The sequence below is a fragment of the Nomascus leucogenys genome, chromosome 13 (genome assembly GCF_006542625.1).
Source record: "Nomascus leucogenys isolate Asia chromosome 13, Asia_NLE_v1, whole genome shotgun sequence".
NCBI lineage: Eukaryota > Metazoa > Chordata > Mammalia > Primates > Hylobatidae > Nomascus > Nomascus leucogenys.
In genome coordinates this window covers 11,929,322-11,952,260 of record NC_044393.1, presented here as the reverse complement: position 1 = coordinate 11,952,260, position 22,939 = coordinate 11,929,322, and the positions used below count along the sequence as shown (strand labels likewise).

Here is a 22,939-nt window from a genome sequence, read left to right as displayed (position 1 = left end):
AAGTTGCAGAGAAATGTACGGAGTATGATACAATTACTATAGAACTAGGAAAAACCTTTTCTATGTTATCTTTTGACTCTACATATATTGGTAAGAACACAGAGCACCTAACATTACTTACCTTGGGTGGGGTGAGAATACGGAGGGGCTGGAAGTTGTAGGCTTGGTGTTTGTACAATTCTGTGTATAATTTATTCCAAAGAATAAGTTTTACTGTTGTAGTTTGTAAAAAGACAAAACAACCAACAAATTAAATATGCATGTGTGTACATCTCTATGCATGCATGTGTATGTATGTATGTGTATGTATATATATATATAGAAGGCAGCTGGTAGGTAGAGATCTAAGGATACAAAAGGAAATATAGAATATAAAAAATATTATGCTTAATTAAACTACAACTTTATAACTGGAGTAGAAAACATATATACGTAAGCATAAAAAAAAGATTGATAGGGGCCAGGCACAGTGGCTCACGCCTGTAATCCCAGCACTTTGGGAGGCCGAGGCGGGTGGATCACAAGGTCAGGAGATTGAGACCATCCTGGCTATGGTGAAACCCTGTCTCTACTAAAAATACAAAAAATTAGCCAGACGTGGTGGCGGGTGCCTATAGTCCCAGCTAGTCAGGAGGTTGAGGCAGGAGAATGGTGTGAACCCGGGAGGTGGAGCTTGTAGTGAGCCGAGATTGCGCCACTGCACTCCAGCTTGGGTGACAGAGCGAGACTCCGTCTCAAAAAAAAAAAAAGATTGATAGGAAGTCCATCAAAATGGTTACAATCTGTATAGTTTATATCTGGACAGTAAGATTATTAGTAACTTCTATTTTTTTCTAGTAATATTCTGTTTTTCATATTTTCTATCTTGAATACACATTATAATCAGGAAAAAAATCCTTTATGGTTGAAAAAAGTGGGAAAAAAGAAAGATGTAGAAAATAGGGCCATGACAATGGAAGTTTCCCAGCTGAAATTCAAAGGCAGAGTGGTTTTTCTAAAGGGCTGTAAGCAATAAGTTTAAAGTGACAAAATTATTTAAATCACTAACATTGTACACTGCAAGCCTTTTCTGTTTCTTACCAAAAACCATAGTTAATAACTCACTATTATCATTGATGATAGGAAAATAAAGAAATTATGGTAAATATAATATAGCAAGTCATCAAAATTGTGTTCAACCATTACGGATCAAAGAAAGAAGAATAAAAGTGGTAAAAATGTATCTATTCTCATAATATTCTAAATATGCTTCTGTCCTAAGAGTAACCTCCCCTCCTCACCAATCCTTGCTGACAGCAGAAATGAGTGCTATTACAACCTTAGAGAATGGCTTAAGGTACAAATATGGGTGATTCTAGCTTGCTCTCTGGCACCACCTACTGATCAAACAGCATTTCAATGTAAAACAACACAATTTGAATTTTCCTCTTCTCAATACAACCTATGCTTTGGAAAAAATCTAGGTACTCTCTCAGTCCACTCATCTGGATTCTGCACAGATATTAACGTCTCAAAAATGGTATTCTAGAAAATTCTGTCTTGTTAGTAGAAACTTTCATCATTTTTGCGTCTAAACAGAAATGCCAGGATTGTCAGTCTGAAGTTTCAAAATGAAAATGACAGTGGGATGGATCACTTTATCACTTCAGGTACCACATCTATTTAATGTGACTGTGGAGGAGGTAAGATGATTGTGTGACATTTATTAGAGGACTAAAAACCTTTGCTGCTTCAGTTTGCTTTTGACTAATGACTCACGCCCCATCATTCCCAAATCCCACCTTGGCTCTAAAGAATCATTAACATTCAGTATATTTTAATCAGATATCAATTTATTAGGGAACCATTAATTTTCTGCTCATTAGCACTAAACTTTTTTTTGGGGTCAAGTATCCATGTCACATTATGTAGAAAATGGTCCTTCATGCCAATAGACTTCATGTATAAAACATGAATACCCTCCAAACTCTGGGGAGTATTCCAGAATGGGGCAAAAGAGAGGCTGGGAAGTACCATTTACTACACAAATGTAATAAGATGGACAAAAACCTTTATTAGAGTTGGAAAATCAAGTTGGAAACAAACACATATACTCACTACTTAATGCATTTAATTCCAACCCCTCATTGGAATCACCTTGGTAACATTTAAGATTCTACAACAGTTATAATGCGACGATTCGGAGGTGGTCTCAAAGTTGTTACAGTGTTAAAAAAATTATAGTAAGCAGTATAAAATTACAATTTATTATGGGGCCAGGGGGATTCACAACCATCCTTAAAAACATTAAGAGCAAACCACGGCCAGGCATGGTGGCTCACACCTGTAATCCTAGCACTTTGGGAGGCTGAGATGGGCAGCTCACTTGAGGTCAGGAGTTCAACATGATGAAACCTCGTCTCTACTAAATATACAAAAATTAGCCAGTCACGATGTCGTACACCTGTGGTCCCAGCTACTCGGGAGGCTGAGGCACGAGAATCACTTGAACCTGGGAGGCGGACGTTGCAGTGAACCAAGATCGCGCCACTGCACTCCAGCCTGGGAAACAGAACGAGACTCCGTCTCAAAAACAAAACAAAACAAAGAAAACATTAAGAGCAAACCTTTTAGAGAATTCTACTTATGATTTCTTTTTCCCAATTCCTTTCCCCTACTCCTTTTGTTTTTTAAGCACTAATCTGGTATGGAGTCGGCGGGACACAGCAAAGCTGGATGGGCTGCCCCTTGAATGATAGAGTAGGTCTGCTTGGGTATTTCTTGCTGGGAAGAGGAGGAGAAGACCGGTGGCGCTGTGGTGGCCACTGCGATGTTCTGGCCTCCATCGCTCACCACTGTCACTTCTGCTGTCCCCTCCTGAATCAAGGCGTTTAGGCCTTCAAAGTCAGTGCAAGTAATACCCGAACTGGTAATGAAAGTCTGATTGCCAGAGCCTTCCTGGGGGCCACCTGGGGCCGTGGGGATGAGAGTCTGGTGCAGAGTGGCTCCGTCCGTCTGGTCGTGAGTGGTCAGCAGGACAGCCGGCTGGGTCATTGCGCCCGCCTCGCTCGGACACCGCGAGGACTGAGTGGGGGCAATCAGACTGACCTGGCGCAGGATCTGCAGCCGGCTGTTCCCTGGGAGTTCCTCTGGGTTCTGGGCCACCAAGGCAGGCGGGACGATGTTTACTGCAGCCGCGGCAGCCTGGACGATGGTGTTCGCCTGGGGCACCTGATGCCCAACGATGATTTTGACTCTTCCCTCGCTGAACTGGGGCACTTGGCTGGGCTGGAGGGGCACCTGGAGGTGTCCCACAGTGAGGGGCGTGGCGGGCTGCTTGCTGGGGTCGATCTGAAACTGGAGGACGGTCACGTCTGAGTTCTTACTCTCATTGTACTCACTGTGCTGTCTCTTGTGGCTGCGGAGCGAGTCCTCCCTCATGAAGGAGGCATCGCATATATCGCAGTGGAAAGTCTTCTTGGCATCCAGCTTGGCCACCTGCCGGCTGCTCTGCCTGCCCGTGTCCTTCCTCTCCAGAGCCTCGGTCTTAACCATGTCCCCATGGAACTTCTTCATGTGCTTGCTCAGGTTGCTGGGCTGTTTGGTGTCGAAGCTGCAGTAGTTGCACTTGAAAGGGCGGTCGGTGCAGTGGATGCGCTCGTGGATGCGCAGGGCGGCCTTGCTGGAGCAGGAGTAGCTGCATTCCGAGCACTTCTCAGGATGCTCCGACTGGTGCACACGGCTGTGCTTCCGGAGGGTGGCTTTGCTGTCACCCAGGAAGTCGCAATGGGGACACTTGAAGTTATTCCCGCTGTGCTTGATACGGATGTGCGACTTGAGGTTCCCCTTCATGGTGCAGCGGACATTGCAGAACTCGCACTTGAAAGGCTTCTCCCCCGAGTGCACCCGCATGTGCCTTTTCAAGTCCGAGCTGATTTTGAACTTGGCGCTACAGAGCCAGCACTGGAAGGGGGCGTCCCCTGTCAACACAAGGTGAGTTTCGATAAGAACAGGCAGGCAACAACCACAGCGGATCCCCCCGAAGCACACACCAGAAAATCGCTTATACAAGGTGAGTGGGTGCAGACCTCCTAACTGCAGCTTCTAGCAGCCCCTGGGAGTGGGGGAAGAGGGGCAGGGCTTCTTTTTCTTTCCCCAGACCCAAACCACCACCAATGGTATCAAACCCAGAAGAAAAATGGGAAATCGAAAAGAGCAATTTAATTGTCCCAGATAAAATAAGATTTACAAGTATACTTGTTACATTCTTTAAAACACTCAAACTATCTTTCATACAGTTAATGTGGCCACTCTGCTAGTTAATGGTTCACAGTTGAAGACTTTTGCACAACCCGTTGATTTTGATTGAGTTACATGTTGTACAGATTCAACAATATATTTTCGAATGGGTCAGCTCCGTGCTGCACTCATTGGAGTATGGTTTTACAATGACTGAAACACCCAGCTTATATTTCATGCAGATCTTTATTAATAAAGATGTGTTTCTTGCACAAAATTTATTTATCCCATATTGCCAGCTGCGTTCTTTACTTGTGAAGTTACAAAATCCAGCTGCTTGATTTTTTTAAAAAAATTCATATTCGCTGAAAGATGAGCAAGGCAAGTGAAATTGCAAACATCTGATTGGATACCATATTCCAAATTTACTTCCTCAATGAATGCCAAGTCCAAATTATCTGAGGCAATGACAATTCAAGCAAATTGGCGACCCCTCATTTCAACATTGTTTAAGTAAGCAAAATAGCAGCTAATATTCTTCAATGGCTTCCGGGATGACAGGCGCTATGCTGAGCACTCCACAGCATGGTCTCGCTTGATGCTGGGAAGATTGCCCTGTGGTGGGTGCTATTATTAATATTGTTTTTTAACACAGTTACACAGAGGAGAAGGCTGAGACCCAGACAGACTACATAACTTGTTCTTGGTCGCCCCGTAGTACAAAGAAGGGCTTGGATTCCAATCCAGGCTGACTCCAAATCTGGTATTTTTAGATGCTAGGTAATTATCTGTGCATATAACTGATGTTTGCCTTCTTAGGCCATAAACCCACAAGACGGGATGGTGTTCCAGCTTTTTGACATAGGATCTGCTACTTCACCATGAGCTGCTTAATGAATGCAAACAAAGATGGCAGGAGGCAACTGAACAAGCTTCTAGAACACTGAGAGGCCTAAACCTAAACTTAAAAAAAATGCTTTGTATGACTGAATACCACCAAGATCATACATACTAAACTCTAGAACAAGGAACAGTAAGCTACAGCCTATGGGCTAGATCCTGCCCATGGCCTGTTTCTATAAAGTTTTACTGAAACACAGCCATGCATATTTGTTTACATATGGTTACTTGCCTGCCATAATGGTAGAGGTGAGTATTTGTGATAGGTACTGTATGGCCCACAAAGCCTAAAATATTTACTATCTGGCCCTTTTCAGAAAAAGGGCCTTTTGCTGCCTGAGAATGTTGTTCTTAACCTTTTTTATGCCATTACCCCTTTTTGGCAGTTTAGTAAAGTCCATGGAACCCTTCTTAGATAATGTTTTAAATGTACCAAATAAACTAAAATAAAAACCAATAGGAATATAAAAGAAACTAATTATATTAAAATAGTTATTAAAGAGAAAAAATTGTGATATGCCAATGTGTGTGTTTCATTAATGCATTCAAGAATCAGACCTAGAGGCAGGTCTAGTAACTACAGTCATTTCTAAATAAAGAAGAGTGTAAAAGATATTTTGCTCTATCTGCAGCAATCATTATGAAGAGATTTTTGATTTCCACTGGCGACAACTTTACACGCACTGTTATCAGATTGGTTGCCCGTTTTCATAATTGAAGGACACGTCAAATTTTAATACAGCCTAGTGAAAATGAAGACCTCTTTTTTTTCCCCACCCCCCATCCAAGGACCTCCCTCCCAAATCTACTCATGGATTTCTCAGGGGCAGACGTCTGTAGACTCAAAGTCAGAATCCTTGCTCCAAAATGTTCTACTAGGTTTTCCAGTTATATCCCTGCCAAAATTATAGTGACAGTCCTTTTTCACTTTTTTTTAGCAATCTGCAGAGGTGAGACCCAGAAAATCCAGAAAACCAAATCTCGCAGCTAAGTTGCAGAGCTTAACAACGTTTTTTGGCATGAAAGCAAAGGTTTTAAATTCCTTTGTCTTTTTTTTTTAATTTAACCATAAACATTTCTTTAATGAAGTATACTGGTCAAATAGTCCCACTGGACACTAAGGTCTTCAAAGCTAATGACTATGTTCATTCTTGCCCTACTACCTGATTCCCACTGTGTCTGGCACATAGTGAGGTTTAAAGAATGTTGGATGAATAAGCGACATATATTTAAGTTGACAGATCTTCCTTGAGTTTGGGTTGCTACTAAAACAAGTGTTGATGTAGTCTATCAAATCGCCGAAAGGGTAAAAACAAAATCCTATTAATTTACAGTTTTACCAGTGCCACAGATTTATAAAAGGGAAAATGAACATTCCACGAAGACCATGCATAAATGGCACATATTTAAATTTTTGAAAAACACACCTTTTCTAGACCAATTTTAAAGATGCTGCTATAAATAGTAACTTCATCCTTATAAATCAAAATGAACCATTTTCATAAATGAATTTTTCAGCTTCTCTAACTTAGGCTGGGGGAAATTTCTGAAGCAAATCAGTTGGGCATCAATTATGCCAACGTCTTAACTTGCTGTAGATTACAAAAACGTTCCCAAATCTCCCCACCTTCTACCCCTCCTTGTAGCACAGCCTCTGCCATGTATGTACTTAGGCATGTTCTCCCATGATCCATGACAAAAGCCTCAACCATGTCGTTGGGTCTGGCCAATGGCATGTTTAGTAACTTGAAACAAGGAATGGCTTGAAATGGGCTTGTGCACTGGGGCTTGCTTGCTTGCTTACACCTCAGTCATGACCATGAGGTCAATCTTGGCCTAACCTGCTGGTCTCAGGAGAAGGCCAAGAGACACGTGGAGCAGAGCTGATTTCCTCAGCCACGGCCAGTGGACAGCCAGCCCACAACCAGCAGATCCTCAGACTAATAAGAGAGCCCAGCCAAGGTCAGCTGGTTTGCCCAGCTGATCCCCACATGGGAACAGAAAAAGCATATTGCATCTATTGAGGTTTTGTGGGCTATTACGCTGCATCACTGTGACAACAGACAATGGATACAGATATTGGTATCTAGAAAAAGGGTGATGCCATAACAGGGAACCAAAATACAGAGCATTGGTTTTGAGATTGGGTTGCATGTGGAGGTTGGAAAAATGGCAATGCACACTACTTAATGGCAAACATTTGGTAAGACTGTCACTCATGGTAGCTTAGAAGACAGAAAATGTATGTCATGAGTTTTGGACTTGAATAAAGAGATAAATTCTAGGCAGAACAGTGAAAGTGTTTTATAAGCTGCATATGATAAAAGACTACAAGAAAGAGACAAATTCAAAAAAAGAACTGGACATTTTCTAAGCAGAATTTAGAGGGAATATAGAAAGTCAAAGATTTACTGGATATAGTTTCTCATCTCCAGCCAGCTTCTCCAGCCAGCTTTCCCAAGTAAGACAAAAGCCTGGGACAAAGACCATATCTAAGAAAATAGTCTCAGAGTGAAGACCAAATGTGAAATCAGGGGTCTGAATGTAAAACTCTTTATTAAAATCTCCAAAAGAGAATTAAGAATGGTGAGAACTAAGTTGGTGCCAAGTATGTTCTCTCAGCTGGACAAAGGACTCCTAAAACCCACAGAAGGTTAAATGCCAAAAGTGCCTATAATTGAGTTTAGAAAAAGAGGCAAGATTCCAAAAGAATTGTGGGTATGGCTTTTGGCATATGGATACATAGGAAACTCACACAGTTTTTAAAGACAGCTCTACCAGCAAAACTGTCACCAGCCTTACTAAAACAAAAGGTAAAAGACCTCCAGCTTTTGGTAGACAGGAAGCAAGCTGAGAAAGTTTCTCAAAGGTACATTTTGCAATCTTTTTCAGAAGTAGCTTAGGAAAGTGATGGAAAGGATGTTCCAATGGGCAGGGTTAAGAACCAAAGAGCTGAGCCAAGGCCTAATCAAGAAACATTCCCTACCCCCTGAGTAGGGGGAACCTGTGCCCAGAAGAATTTCAGAAATGCTATGGACCAGGGACTGACCAATGCCTTCCATTCTTCTATACTACTTTCTTTCTTTCTTTTTTTAATTATACTTTAAGTTCTGGGATACATATGCAGAACGTGCAGGTTTGTTACACAGGTACACACGTGCCATGGTGGTTTGCTGCACTCATCAACCTGTCATCTACATTAGGTATTTCTCCTAATGCTATCCCTCCCCTAGCCCCCCACCCACCAACAGGCCCCAGTGTGTGATGTTCCCCTCCCTGTGTCCATATTGTTCAACTCCCACTTATGAGTGAGAACACGTAGTGTTTGGTTTTCTGTTCCTGTATTAGTTTGCTAAGAATGATGGTTTCCAGCTTCATCCATGTCCCTGCAAAGGACATGAACTCAACCTTTTTTATGGCTGCACAGTATTCCATGGTGTATATGTGCACATTTTCTTTATCTAGTCTATCATTTATGGTCATTTGGGTTGGTTCCAAGTCTTTGCTATTGTGAATACTGCTGCAATACACACACGTGTGCATGTGTCTTACACTACTTTCAAATGGTAGAATTATGGTAATTATTTTGGCTTTTGGTTTTACCACTGTATATTGGGTGCATCATGATAGACAACTTGTCTTTCATTTCAACCGTCTCCAGATGAAGAGAAACCATATCCAGACCCAAGGGAGATCACACAATTGTGGTCTTTAAGGCTGATCCTATGATTGGATGAGACTTGTGAATGCATTTTGCCTGTCAGAGAGATGTGAATGATGATGGGGATAAAGGTGGACTGTGGTTGTTTGCAAAAACGGTCCCAATTCAGCCCGGTGCGGTGGCTCACACCTGTAATCCTAGCACTTTGGGAGGTTGAGGCGGGTGGATTGCCTGAGCTCAGGAGTTTGAGACCAGCCTGGCCAACACGGTGAAACCCCATCTCTACTAAAATACAAAAAATTAGCCAGGCATGGCAGCGTGCACCTGTAATCCCAGCTACTCAGGAGGCTGAGGGAGGAGAATCACTTGAACCCAGGAGGCAGAGGTTGCAGTGAGCTGAGATCGCACCACTGTACTCCAGCCTGGGCGACAGAGTGAGACTCCATCTCAAAAAAGAAAGAAAGAAAAAAAAAAGTCCCAATTCTTCACCTTCCCTGCATCCCTGACCTTTGCCATGTAACACTGTGATGACCTCTCACTGTAGGTGAGCTCAGTCCCACCCTTGACACCAGGATGAAACATGTGACTTGCTTTAGCCAATGTGATGCTTGACAACTTACAGAAGCAAAGACGTGAAATGGGCTTACACTGGGGCTTGGTTGCTTGCACCTCTGCCATCCTCATGAGAAGGACAAGCCTGGGTTAGTCCATGGTCCCAGGAGGAAGATGAGAGATGCACAGAACAGAACCAGATTGCCTCAGCAAAGGCCAGTGGACAGCCAGCCAGCCCACGGCCAGCAGATCCCCAGGCAAACCTGAAAGGCACCCAGCCTTCCCCACACATGTGGTTAAGCCAAGCCAAGATCAACAGAGTTGTCCAGTCAACTTCCTGCTGACCTAAAGTATGTTAGCACAAATGTTTATTATACAACACTGAGATTTCATGGTTGTTACTGCAGCATTACTGAATCATTATCTAACTGATACACCTAAAGAAAAAAGTATGTAATTTGTTGAGTTACCTACTCTGCTAATTTTGCTGTATGTTTTTTGGTCAAGCTGTTCCATGCTGCACTAGAGTATGCTTCAAAAATGATTGGAATGCCTAACCATAATGCAGAATTTATCAAAGATACGTGGCTTATATGTATATTTCATTTCATGCACCTCCTCAATTACATATTTTACGAGTGAATCAGTTATAAAGTTATATAAAGAGATACACATATGTATAACGTTAGAAACTTCATGGTTTTCTCCTATTTTACTGAGAAAGGCTCTTCAAGGCAGCTGAAAAGCAAAACTGCAAATGGGCCAGGTACAGTGGCTCACGCCTGTAATCCCAGCACTTTGGGAGGCTGAGGTGGGCAGACCACTTGAGGTCAGGAGTTCAAGACCAGTCTGACCAATATGGCAAAACCCCACCTCTACTAAAAATAGAAAAAGTTAGCTGGGTGTGGTACAAGATGCCTGTAATCCCAGCCCTTTGGGAGGCTGAGGTGGACAGACCACTTGAGGTCAACAGTTCAAGACCAGCCTGACCAATATGGCAAAACCCCATCTCTACTAAAAATACAAAAAATTAGCTGGGCGTGGTGCAACATGCCTGTAATCTCAGCTTCTTGAGAGGCTGAGGCACAAGAATTGCTTGAGCCTGGGAGGTGGAGGTTGCAGTGAGCTGAGATAGCGCCACTGCACTCCAGCCAGGGCAACAGAGTGAGACAAAACAACAATAAAAACAACAACAACAAAAACTGCAAACAACGGGAGGAGCAAAGGTTCCAACTCGATTTCTTACATTGTGGCTAAATGTTTTAACGTGCTTATGATTTATGCCATAGAAAGTGAGGAGCGTAGAGAGCAAATAACAGGCAGGACTCACCCGTGTGGGATCGCAGGTGGACAGTGAGCTGGCTGGAGTTGCGGCTGGCGTAGGGGCAGATCTGGCATTTGAAGGGCCGCTCGTCTGAGTGGATCCTCAGGTGCTTGTTGAGGCTGCTGCTGTCGGCAGCGGCGTAGTCACACGTCTTACACTTGTAGGGCTTCACGCCCGTGTGGCACCGCATGTGAGTTTTCAGCTTGTCTTTCCGGCTAAAGCACTTGCCACAGACTTCACACTTATGGGGTTTGTCTCCTTCAAACACATACACACACAGATGGCAGCAGGAAACAAGATTAAAAAAGGAAAAGGCTTATTTCCCACTGCCTTACGAAAAAAGTCATATACAACCACCAAAGAATATTCAGAAAACCCTAAAACACTGGGTGGATGATTGGCAAAGAGCTAACATCTTGGGAGAGGGGAAGTTTCTTCCATGTTCCTTATTGATATTACTTGAATTTTTTAAATGATGAATATGAATTTCTTATAAAGTTTTTATAAATTAAAAAGAGAAGGCAATTAAAATTTTAACATATAGGTACGTAAAATAGTTACAGTTTTGTTAATCTTCTCTTGTATTCACTCTCTCCTTTTTCCGTTTCACAACAGAGATGCACCCTAAAATTTGGAATACCTAAGTTTCAGCAGAGTTCGTGGCTGACCAGGGAAAGATTAGACTTCTCAGCCTCGCCTGCAGCTAGGTGTGATCTGTGACTAAGTTCTTATAAAGCTATGGCAGAGAAGGTAAAGTGTGTCTCTTTCACAAGAGGAAACGGCTTGCCTTTTACATTTTCTCTTTTCCTGCTTCTAGCCAAGGCATGGGGGTAAGGCAGCAGGTGAGGGCAGGTGAGTGAGTGGGTGAGGGCAGGTGAGTGAGCGGGTGAGGGCAGGTGAGTGAGCAGGTGAGGGTGGCATACCAGCAGATGGTGGAGTAATGTAACAGAAGGAGGTGGGAGGAACTTAAGTGCCTGGATGGTCCCTAGGACAGAGCTGCCCATCTGTCCTAGCCTGCCTGCTCACCTCTGGACTGTTACACAGGACAGAAACAAACCCCTATCTTGTTTGAGCTGGTGTTTCAGTTTCATTCTTACAGCAGCTTAATCTGAACCTCACGAATGCATATGTCAACTTGACATCTGTGAACTACTGCTAATTTTTTGATGTATATTTTTCCACTCTGTGTGTGGGTATGTTTTTGGTACATAAAAACTCCTGGCTAACATCAATTTAAATACTTACTTTTTGAGTGGCACTGTGCCTTTGAATTACTTTAGTTAATCCTTGCAACAGCTGGAATTAGAACGCAGGACCGTCTTATGGTTTTTTTGTTTGTTTGTTTGTTCATTTGTTTTTTGAGACAGAGTCTCGCTCTGACGTCCAGGCTGGAGTGCAGCGGCGCAATCTGGGCTTACTGCAAGCTCCGCCTGCCAGGTTCACGCCATTCTCCTGCCTCAGCCTCCTGAGTAGCTGGGACTACAGGCGCCCACCACCATGCCCGGCTAATTTTTTGTATTTTTGGTAGGGACGGGGTTTCACCGTGTTAGCCAGGATGGTCTCGATCTCCTGACCTCGTGATCCACCCACCTCAGCCTCCCAAAGTGCTGGGATTATAGGCGTGAGCCACCGCGCCCAGCCTGTGTTTTTTTTTTTTTTTTTTTTTTTTTCTGCCAAATACTGCACTGCCTCCCTATTGACTACTTTCTTGCACTTACAGTAATTTCGATCACCTGTTTCATATCATTATATATCCAAAACATGGTTGTTAAGGCTCAAGTATTTCACTGTATGGATGTGCATAAATTACTGAACCCATTCCTTACTTGGCCATGAAAAAGAGTAAATCAATATGACATACTGCTGTGAAATGATGTCCAATAGTAAATGAAAAAAAGCAAGTTGCACTGATAGCGTGTATCGTATTAACTTAATAAGACATGGAAAAAATTAAATGTGTGTTTTTAGACCTGGTCTAGGCATGCAAATATTTCAGAATGAGACATAGAGGTCTATTAGGACAGCTGACTTTTGGTCATGGAAGGCTGTGAGTCAGGATTTTCTTTTTTTATACTTTATATATTAAATATGTATTTTGACCAAATCGTAACTAGCCAAGTGCTAAAATAGCCAAAGCTGATCACTGTCATCATAAAATAAATATTTGGAATTTAAGAATACATCTAAAAGTTAATTAAAGATCAGCATTTTGGCTGGGCACAGTGGCTGTTGCCTGTAATTCCAGCACTTTAGGAGGTCGAGGCAGGCAGATCACTTGAGGTCAGGAGTTCGAGACCAGCCTGGCCAACATGGTGAAACCCCGTCTGAACTAAAAATACAAAAATTAGCTGGGCCTCATGGCAGGCACCTGTAATCCCAGCTACTTGGGAGGCTGAGGCAGGAGGATCACTTGAACTCGGAAGGCAGAGGTTGAGGTGTGCCGAGATTGTGCCACTGCGCTACAGCTTGGGTGACAGAGTGAGACTCCATCTCAAAAGGGAAAAAAAAAATTGGCATTTTTATTATTAAACATTTTAGTAGGCTGGGTGTGGTGGCTCACGTCCGTAATCCCAGCACTTTGGGAGGCCAAGACAGGTGGATCACGAGGTCAGGAGATTGAAACCATCCTGGCTAACACAGTGAAACCCCGCGTCTACTAAAAATACAAAAAATTAGCCGGGCATAGTGGCAGGTGCCTGTAGTCCCAGCTACTCAGGAGGCTGAGGCAGGAGAATGGCATGAACCTGGGAGGCGGAACTTGCAGTGAACCGAGATCGCGCCACTGCACTCCAGCCTGGGCGTCAGAGTGAGACTCTGTCAAAAAACAAAAAACAAACAAACAAACAAACAAAAAACACACAAAAACAAACAAAAAACATTTTAGTCATCAAATTTAAAAATCCAGGAACAATAATTTACCAGCATTGTCAGTGGCTCAGTAGTTCCTGTGGTCACTACACTGTGTATTTGCAATGCTGGGCAGATGCTGGATGTTGGCAGAGCTCAATGGTTTTTGGCCAGCTCTGCTGGTAAAGAGCCCTGTTGCTGTTGCTTCCCCAAACCCCAACCCCAGGGGTAATTAAGCATGCCCCCACTCTCTGAAGGTAACTAAGGTGAGGATACATTTAAACTGGAAAATGTAGACAGAGACTGCAGAAACTATCCTACAAACACAAGGTGGGCTGTGTAGAAGATATTTTCTGCGGATTTGCAGAAATAGACAAAGTTGTGGCCCTCACTTGTACTTTTACAATACTTTCCCTATCATCATTAATAATTATAGTACTCAGCTGGATGCGGTAGCCCATGCTTGTAATCCCAGCACTTTGGGAGGCCAAGGTGGGTGGATCACCTGAGGTCGGGAGTTCAAGACCAGCCTGACCAACATGGAGAAACCTCGTCTCTACCAAAAATACAAAAATTAGCCGGGTGTGTTGGTGCATGCCTGTAATCCCAGCTACTTGGGAGGCTGAGGCAGGAGAATTGCTTGAACCTGGGAGGCAGAGGTTGCGGTGAGCCAAGATTGCACCATTGCACGCCAGCCTGGGCAACAAGAGTGAAACTCTGTCTCAAAAAAACAAAAACCAAACCAAAACAAAAATTATAGTACTTTATTCTTTCAGTAATAAATATGCTATGCCTTGATGGATGAAACTTCAATATATGAAACCCACATGGAGAGTTTCATTGCTTATCACACTAGAATGCTTGCCAATCAATACTTTAAACTTATATTTGGATAATTAGAACAAATCCAGATGGCATGACACTGTGAGGCTGATTAGATATGATGGTGACCCCAATGCAATAAGGCACTTATTGGTCATGGCCAAGGAATGTAAGAAATAACTGTTGGTTACTCATCTTCCAAAGGCTGAGGCTAAATGGCAGGCTTTGGGCAATTAGTGAAGCCAAAGCTAAAACTCACTGCATCTTATACACATTTATATTTTTTAAATTTAAATCTGTATCATTTGAATACAAGCATCTAACACTTTGTTAAAAAAGAGTCTAAAGGCAATTGCTTTTCCATGCAGAAAATCTGGGAAACATAAAAATAATATATCAAAGAAAAATAAAATCACCAGAAATAATCACTTTTTTCTTTTCCGATGCATTGATCTTTTTCTCTCCTTTTAAAACAAGTATTTATTAAATTCTCCTTTCTAAATTACAAAAATAACACATACTTACTGTATTCAGTGATATCATGTAAAGATACATAAAATGAAAGTTTTGACCAGGTGCAGTGGCTCACACCTGTAATCCTAGCACTTTGGGAGGCTGAGGTGGGTGGATTGCTTGAGTCCAGGCATTCGAGACCAGCCTGGGCAACATGGTGAGACCCCCCTCTCTACAAAAAATACAAAACATTAGCCAGGTGTGGTGGCGCCTGCCTGTAGTCCCAGCTATTCCGGAGGCTGAGGTGGGCGGGTCGAGTGCCACCGCACTCCAGCTTGGGCGGCAGAGTGAGACTTTGTCTCAAAAAATAAAAGAAAAAGACAAAAAAAGAGACAGTTTCTTTCATCTCCCCATATTCCTGTCTTTACTAATCATTACACACACACACGTGCACTTGTAGGATCATCTCCTCAAAATGAGAATATGTGCATTCAAATTTTAATTAATTTTGGCAGAATCATTTTCAGAATGGCTGTAGCAGTTCACATTCCCACTTAGCTAAGTTTGCTCACATCCTCTCCAGAGCTGGATTTTACTATGTTAAAGATTTTTCTGCCAAAATCATGTGTACAAATGGCACCTTATTTTTTAAAATCTGGACTTGTATTCCCGTAACAGTCAGTGACATCTGGAGTGGTATCATTCGTCTGACCTATGTGGATCCCCAGCTCCTAGCACAGAGCAGGTGTTGAGGGCATATGCGCTAAAGAAATGCTACTTACCCGTGTGAATTTTTAAATGCCGCTCCATGTCCTTCATGCCATAAGCAGTCTTGAATTGGCAACCTAAAAAAAAAAAAGAAAAAAAAAGGCAAGATTAATTACAAAGGGAAACTTAGTAACTTTTAGTATGGAGAAAACTGGCAGAAACATCCTTAACCAAGTGACAAGAGTTACCACCACAGTAATGGGAAAAGAGATCTCATGTGCCTTCATATGTGATGACCGGGAAAAACACACCGTCATTTTGTGGTTCCTGCCAAAACTGCGTAACCTGAATCTAATCACAAGGAAACATCAAATAAACCCAAACTAAGGCCCTGTTGACAAAAATCACTGGCCTATACTTTTCAAAAATGTCAAGCTTATGAAAGATAAATGCTTAACTGTTCTTGATTAGAGGAAATGAAAGACATAAAATCTAAATGCAATTAGTGATCACTGGTTGGAGCCTGGATCAGAGGGGAAAAATGTCATTCTTTTGATATTGGTAGAAAGGACATTGGTGGGACACTTGATGATGAAATCTGACTAAGGTCAGTAGGTTAGATAATAGTACCTATAAATGTTAATTTTCTGATCTTGATGATTGTCCTGTGGTTATTTAAAATAATATTCCGGTTTTTAGGAAATACACACTGAAGTATTTAGGAATAAAGGGGCATCTCATTGTCAGCAACTTTCAAATGGTTTGGGGAAAACTATACTTTTATATATATTTGTATATATACAAAGAATGAAAAAGCAAATATAATAGAATGGTAACATTTGGGGAATCTAGATGAAGGGCATACAGGGATTTTTTTGGTACAATTTTTGCAACTTTTCTGTACGTCTGAAATTATTTCCGATTAAAACCAAAGTAAGGAAAGAAAATTCTTACTGGATATCTTGCTAAGCTACAGCATAGGAAAAAAATTTATAGCAACCTGAAATTTTCATGAGTTCCACTTCAAAGGCCTGTGGCTAGAAAAGTCTTAGACCCCACATGCGGAATGACCACAGACAGTGGGGGATAGGTTGTATGTGCTGATGTAAATGCCAGGGGGCTCTGATTTTTATGCCAGGTAGTTTGGAGCACATCCATGAGCAGTTGTCAGGAACTCACGAGGAGGAGCCCTGGAGCCTGGTTAAATATCACACCCTCTACACAAGTAGGACATAATGCTGCCTTTACCTGGATAGCAACAGTTAAGCCTTTTCTGAGCAGGTGGCGTTGTGGGCTTTTTGGTGCGTGACTTGGCAGGGAGAGAGATGACAGTGGCTGTCTGGTTTTCATTACTTTCCGTGGGCAGGTAAGTTTGATAGCCATGTTCAAAAACAAATTCTGGAGCTGAAACTAAAAGATATGGTGATTATTAATTTTCTTAATATAAATGCCCTCTAGCTGTGGTGTCTGCCTACTTTCCTTTGTAGAGAGAATGCATGTACTAGTTTGCTTTCCCAGCCTCCCTTGCGGCTTCAGAGTGATCATGTGACCCAGTTCTAGCTAATGAGACACTAGAGAGCATCTGCTGGGAGACTTCTGCAAAAGACTTTCCTCCCTGATTTAAAATAGCATGGGGGGGCAGGGTGGGCAGGGCAGATGGAAAAAGAAGCAGTTGAGAAAAGCTCATCTTGCTGCCCTGGCTGCCCTACTTCCTGTCTTTGTACATGCTGGAGTGGTGACGTGATGCCTGGATCTGTGGCAGCCATTCTGTAACCATAAGGGTAAACATGATAATCAGATGCTGAGTCAGAGCTCTGAAGCCACCCAAATCTATACTTTTTTCTTTTTCTTTTTTTCCAAGATAGGTTTCATTTTGTCACCTAGGCTGGAGTGCAGTGGCACGATCACACCTCACCGCAGCCTCGACCTCCCAGGCTCGAGCAATCCTCCCACCTCAGCCTCACAAGCAGCTGGGACTATAGGCATGCACCACCATGCCCGGCTGATTTTTGTATTTTTTGTAGAGACTGGGGTCTCGCCATGCTGTGCGGGCTGGTCTCGAACTCCTGAGCTCAAGTGATCTACCTGTCTCTGCCTCCCACCGTGTTAACTACCATGCCTGCCCTAGACTTCTTAAATAAACAAGAAATGTCCCTATAATTTATGCCAGGTAAGTTTTCTGTTAACTGCAGCCAAATGCATTAGGTGCTTTCATAAGCTATATGACAAAATCCTAATAAAACAAGAAAAAGGAATGATAGGAGGGATTTGGGGCAAAACTAGTCTAATTAACATTCTCTTCAGCGGAAGTATTTCCCCCCTCAAAAAATTCCTTGTACTCTTACTGAGGTTCTGATGCAAAAAGAAAAAAAAAATAGCAAAACACAAGACTAAATATAAAATATAATTGTAGGCTGGGCACCTACATTTTGTGCAATTGTAGGCATGGCTCACAGCTGTAATCCTAGCACTTTGGGAGGCTGAGGCAGGTGGATCCCCTGAGGTCAGGTGTTCGAGACCAGCCTGGCCAACAGTGTGAAACTCCATCTCTACTAAAAATACAAAAATTAGCTGGGCCTGGTGGCGGGCACTTGAAATCTCAGCTACTCTGGAGGCTGAGGCAAGAGAATTGCTTGAACCTGGGAGGCGGGGGTTGCAGTGAGCCAAGATCATGCTGTTACACTCCAGCCTGGGCAACAAGAGTGAAACTCTCAAAAAAAATAAAAAATAAAAAAAAATAATAAATAAATAAAATTGTAAAAGATAAGATAGGCAGTCTCAAACATTTTTGTTGTAAGAAATTATGTGACTACTTTGTTAACTACATTTATAGTCTGGGACTTAGGCATGTTTCCTCCCTCCCTCCCTCCCTTCCTCCCTTCCTCCCTTCCTCCCTTCCTCCCTCCCTCCTTCCTTCCTCCCTCCCTCCTTCCTTCCTCCCTTCTTCTCTCCCTCCCTTCCTCCCTCCCTCCCTCTTCCCTTCCCCTCACTCCTTCTCCTCTTCCCCTTTCCTCCCTCCCTTCTTTCCTTCCTCTCCTCCTCTTTGCTTTTCTGGTTCTTTCTTAGAATGTAATTTGTCATACAAAGATCTGGCTTCAAATGAGAAGTAAATATGACCAATGGAGGCTTGTTCATTGGATGAACCTGTCAGGCTAAGAGGCCCTAATGATGATTTTGAGAGTAGCTGTAATATTCTGTTTCCCAAACTTCAGTCACTCAGACACCACCTTTGACACTTTTGACATTTTATTTACAGATTATTTAAGTCAACACAGGCCTAACATCACTGTTTATTTTAGCTTTGTCCAAAGCACTAATATCCAGGCCACAGGCTCCAGGTGCTAGTTATGTTTTCTCTTAAAACAAACACTATATTTCTTTGAATCTAAGATGTTTTAGATTGTAAAGTGCATCATAATTTCATATATGATGAAAATGCTGCCAATTAAACACATTATGACAACTCTTTCTTCTTTTAGGTATTTTATTTTATATTTATCAAATGGGCTTTTCCTGACTTCTTCGGAGATTTGGCAGGAAACCCAAGTTCTTGATCTCCATCTCTTTGGCACCTACAGTAGTGACCGTATCACTCTGATACATGTCAAATGATACCCTGGTGCTGTCAGCATTTGGTATTTGAGTAAAGCCACAGTTTCCATTTTTCTCAATGGAAATATATGTAGGGAAGTCAAGGGTTTGGTTGAAAGTCAGCTGAAAGATTCAGACAAACTGATGTTTCCTGTTTTCAGGCCAAGTATCTCTGATGCATGAATCAGCTGCACCTGTCTCTTGTTGAAATGTTTTCATTTACTCTGTGGGATCTGGATGTTTCTCCTGGTTTCTCTAGCTCTACTTGGTTCTCAAAGCCTGGTCTCCAGACAGCAGCATTGGAGCTGCCTGGGAACTTGTTACCAAGGCAAATTTTTTAGGCCTCATCTCAGACCTACTGAATCAGACACTCTCGGGGTGCACCCAACAATCTGTGCTCTAACGAGCCCTCCAGGTGATCCTGATACATGCTCAAGTTTAAGAACCACTAGCAGAGACCATCCTTTTCCATCTATCTTGGCAGTAGAACTTAACCCAGCTCTGTCTATATGAGGAATTCCACCTTTCTTGATTGTTGCTTTGCAAGAACGTGCAACTGCAGTCACTCCTCCAACAATGAAGATTTGCTTCATTAATATCAAATTTACCCCTGTTACTGTTTTCAAGCATTTCTGGGTAAGCAATTACTTTTCATCTTCAACTTGCTTCATCATGCAATATCGTGGAAGACATTTTAAACAGCAATTAAACTCAATACATATAGTTCCAAAATTGCACACAATGCAGCTGAGGTGAGAAAAATGTGACCCACTGAAATCAAGTTCGTTCACATGCACAGCAAGGTAATGTTTTTGGACTGCCTGTTGGTTGACAGAAATCTCACTGATTCTAAAATGCATTGTTGTTTCAGATATGTTAAAATGTGTCTTCAAACTGATATAAGTTCAGGTTTGACCATTCACTGTGGATGTGACCTCAGGCCAGTGATGTAAGTTCACTGAACTTGTTTTCTCACTATAAATGGGGACAATCACCATGCCCGCTTCATAAGGGTGTTGCAAAGTTTAACAACAGAATTCAGTAATACAGGATGTGGCCATGGTTGAATCTCAATAAATGTCAACCGGGATATATTACAGTTCAATAGAACCAGACTCTGGCACTTGTGCATTAAACTCTCAACTGAAATGCTCATGAGCTAGGATGATCAACCATCCCTGTTTCCTTTGATGCACACAAGTTTTAAAATTTAATGTAGTCCCAGCTGGGTGCAGTGGCTCACACCTGTAATCCCAGCACTTTGGGAGCCCAAGGCAGGTGGATCACCTGAGGTCGGGAGTTCGAGACCAGCCTGACTAACATGGAGAAACCCTGTATTAAGTAAAAATACAAAATTAGCCGGGCGTGATAGCACATGCCTGTAATCCCAGCTACTTGGGAGGCTGAGGCAGGAGAATCGCTTGAACCTGGGAGGCGGAGGTTGCAGTGAGCCCAGATCACGCCATTGCACTCCAGCCTAGGCAACAAGAGCAAAATTCCATCTCAAAAAAAAAAAAAATTAATGTAGTCCCATTTGTCTATTTTCACTTTTGTTGCCTGTGCTTTGGTGTCTTGGAGAGGCAGCAGGAAGCATCATGAGTGGGCAGGTTAAACACAGCAAAGGGCCGGGTGTGGTGGCTCATGCCTGTAATCCCAGCACTTTGGGGGCCTGAGGCGGGCGTATCATTTGAGGTCAGGAGTTTGAGCCAGCCTGGCCAACATGGTGAGGCCCCGTCTCTACTAAAAACACGAAAATTAGCCAGGCATGGTGGTGCGCACCTGTAGTCCCAGCTACTCAGGAGGCTGAGGAAGGAGAATTGCTTGGACCCAGGAGACAGAGGTTGCAGTGAGCTGAGATCATGCCACTACACTCCAGTCTGGGTGACAGAGGGAGACTCCATCTCAAGGAAAAAAAAAAAAAAACCCAACAGCAAAGGGATTCAGGCACCCAGGTGCAGGGATCATCTTGGGGGCAGGGCTAATCCCATGTAACCTGTGAGTCATCCCAAAGTAGATGGCTATAGACCAGAAAGGGTTTGCTCCAGAGCTTAGGCTGTGTCTTACCTCCTTGGTCCTCAGTTTCTTTACCTGGAGAATGGGGACAATTTCTATTCCTATCTCCTAAGGCTGCTGTGAGGATCAGAAACCAGGCATGTAAAGCTGCTGTTGCTGTTGACTTTATTCACTAATTTATTCAGCAGATATTTATTAGGTACTGTACTGACTGTGTGCCAGGAACTGTTCTAAGCACTAGAAACAGAGCCGTGACTCAAAGAGACAAAAATCCCTGCCCTCATGGAGTGGACATTCTAGTTAGGAGTGGTGCAGGCAATAAGGATTTAAATATATACTGTGTAAATCAAGTGGTGTAAATATTATGGAGAAAAATAAAGCAGGGAAGGGAACCAGGAAATGCTGGTGGGCATGCAATTTTAAGTAGGTCCAGGAAGGCCTCAGTGAGAAGGTAACATTTGAATACAAAACATGGAAGAATATAATTATTATTTTAATAGTATTCCGTTGCAGGTGTCCAGAATTCAATAGCAACAAAGGGGCATTGGGTGCTGAAGACTCTCATCCAGATGGTCGGCTTGCTGGTGCCTCCTAGCTGGATTTATCAAGGGCATCCCTTCCCACACAAGTGGCCTTTCTAGAATCTGCTGTGAACGGCAGGACCTGCAGAGACATCCCAGGGAAATGCTTATGGTAATCACTGAGGGACTGCTGGCGACCAGAGGCCTCCCTCATTCCCTTTGGTTGTTTGCATGTGATTTGATGCCAGAGTAGCCACTCATCCCCAGGGTGTGTGTGTGCGTATGTGTATGTGTATGTGTGAGCATGCATGGTCAGACTGACCTTGGACCAATTTGGGTGTTTTATTTTATTTTTTTTTGAGATGGAGTCTCACTCTGTTGCCCAGGCTGGAGTGCAACAGCGCCATCTTGGCTCACTGCAACCTCTGCCTCCTGGGTTCAAGTGATTCTCCTGCTTCAGCCTCCCTAGTGGCTGGGATTACAGGCACACACCACCACACCTGGCTAATTTTTGTATTTTTAGTAGAGACAGAGTTTCACCATGTTGGCCAGGCTGGTCTCAAACTTCTGACCTAAGGTGATCCACCCGCCTCAGCCTCCCCAATTTCTTTTATTTTTTTGAGATGGAGTCTCGCTCTGTCACCCAAGCTGGAGTGCAATGGCGTGATCTCGGCTCATTGCAACCTCCGCCTCCTGGGTTCAAGCGATTCTCCTGCATCGACCTCCTGAGTAGCTGGGACTACAGGTGCCTGCCACAGTGCCCAGCTAGTTCTTGTATTTTTAGGAGAGATGGAATTTCACCATGTTGGTCAGGCTGGTCTCACACTCCTGACCTCAGGTGATCTGCCCACCTCGGCCTCCCAAAGTGTTGGGTGGGATTACAGGCATGAGCCACCGCACCCGACCAGCTGGGTGTTTGTATGCAATTTGATGCCAAAGTAGCCACTCATCCCCAAGTGAGTGTGTGTGTGTGTGTGTAGCGGACCTTGGACCAACTTGGGTGTGTGCATGTGATTTGATGCTGCAGTCACCACTCACTGCCAGGGGTGTGTGTGTGTGTGTGTGTGTGTGTGTGTGTGTGTGTGTACAGTCAGATTGACCCTGGACCAACCTCTGTCTCCTCTCACTAGCTGTAGGGCCTTGACCAAGTCACTTCTCTGCTCTTCAGTTCTTTTGTCGGTAAAATGAGGATATTGCAGTGATCTCAGAGCTTAGATCTTGTTGTTCTAGTAAAGATTCAAGGGAAGGATAAGGCACACTGCAAGCCGGGCACACTGTAAGTTCTTGAGAGTTCTCAGTGGACATTATGGTAACTATGCATAATAGGTT

The 22,939-nt window shown here is 43.1% G+C and overlaps 1 protein-coding gene across 3 annotated transcripts in view; it reads right to left on the bottom strand.

The window, feature by feature from the left end:
* ZFP64 (ZFP64 zinc finger protein) overlaps window positions 1-22,939 on the bottom strand; it is a 112,784-nt gene that overhangs the window by 70,549 nt on the left and 19,296 nt on the right. Inside the window, exons 3-6 of one of the 3 annotated variants that reach the window (XM_030826224.1) lie at window positions 16,734-16,895; window positions 15,560-15,622; window positions 10,662-10,913; window positions 1,811-3,959 (exon numbers count right to left, since the gene is read on the bottom strand). In XM_030826224.1, the coding sequence (XP_030682084.1) occupies window positions 2,677-3,959; window positions 10,662-10,913; window positions 15,560-15,622; window positions 16,734-16,895 (1,760 nt within the window). In that variant the 3' untranslated portion in view covers window positions 1,811-2,676. Of the gene's footprint in view, window positions 1-1,810; window positions 3,960-10,661; window positions 10,914-15,559; window positions 15,623-16,733; window positions 16,896-22,939 lie in introns of those variants that run through there. The other 2 variants (XM_012511722.2, XM_030826225.1) reach the window with 2 other exon arrangements.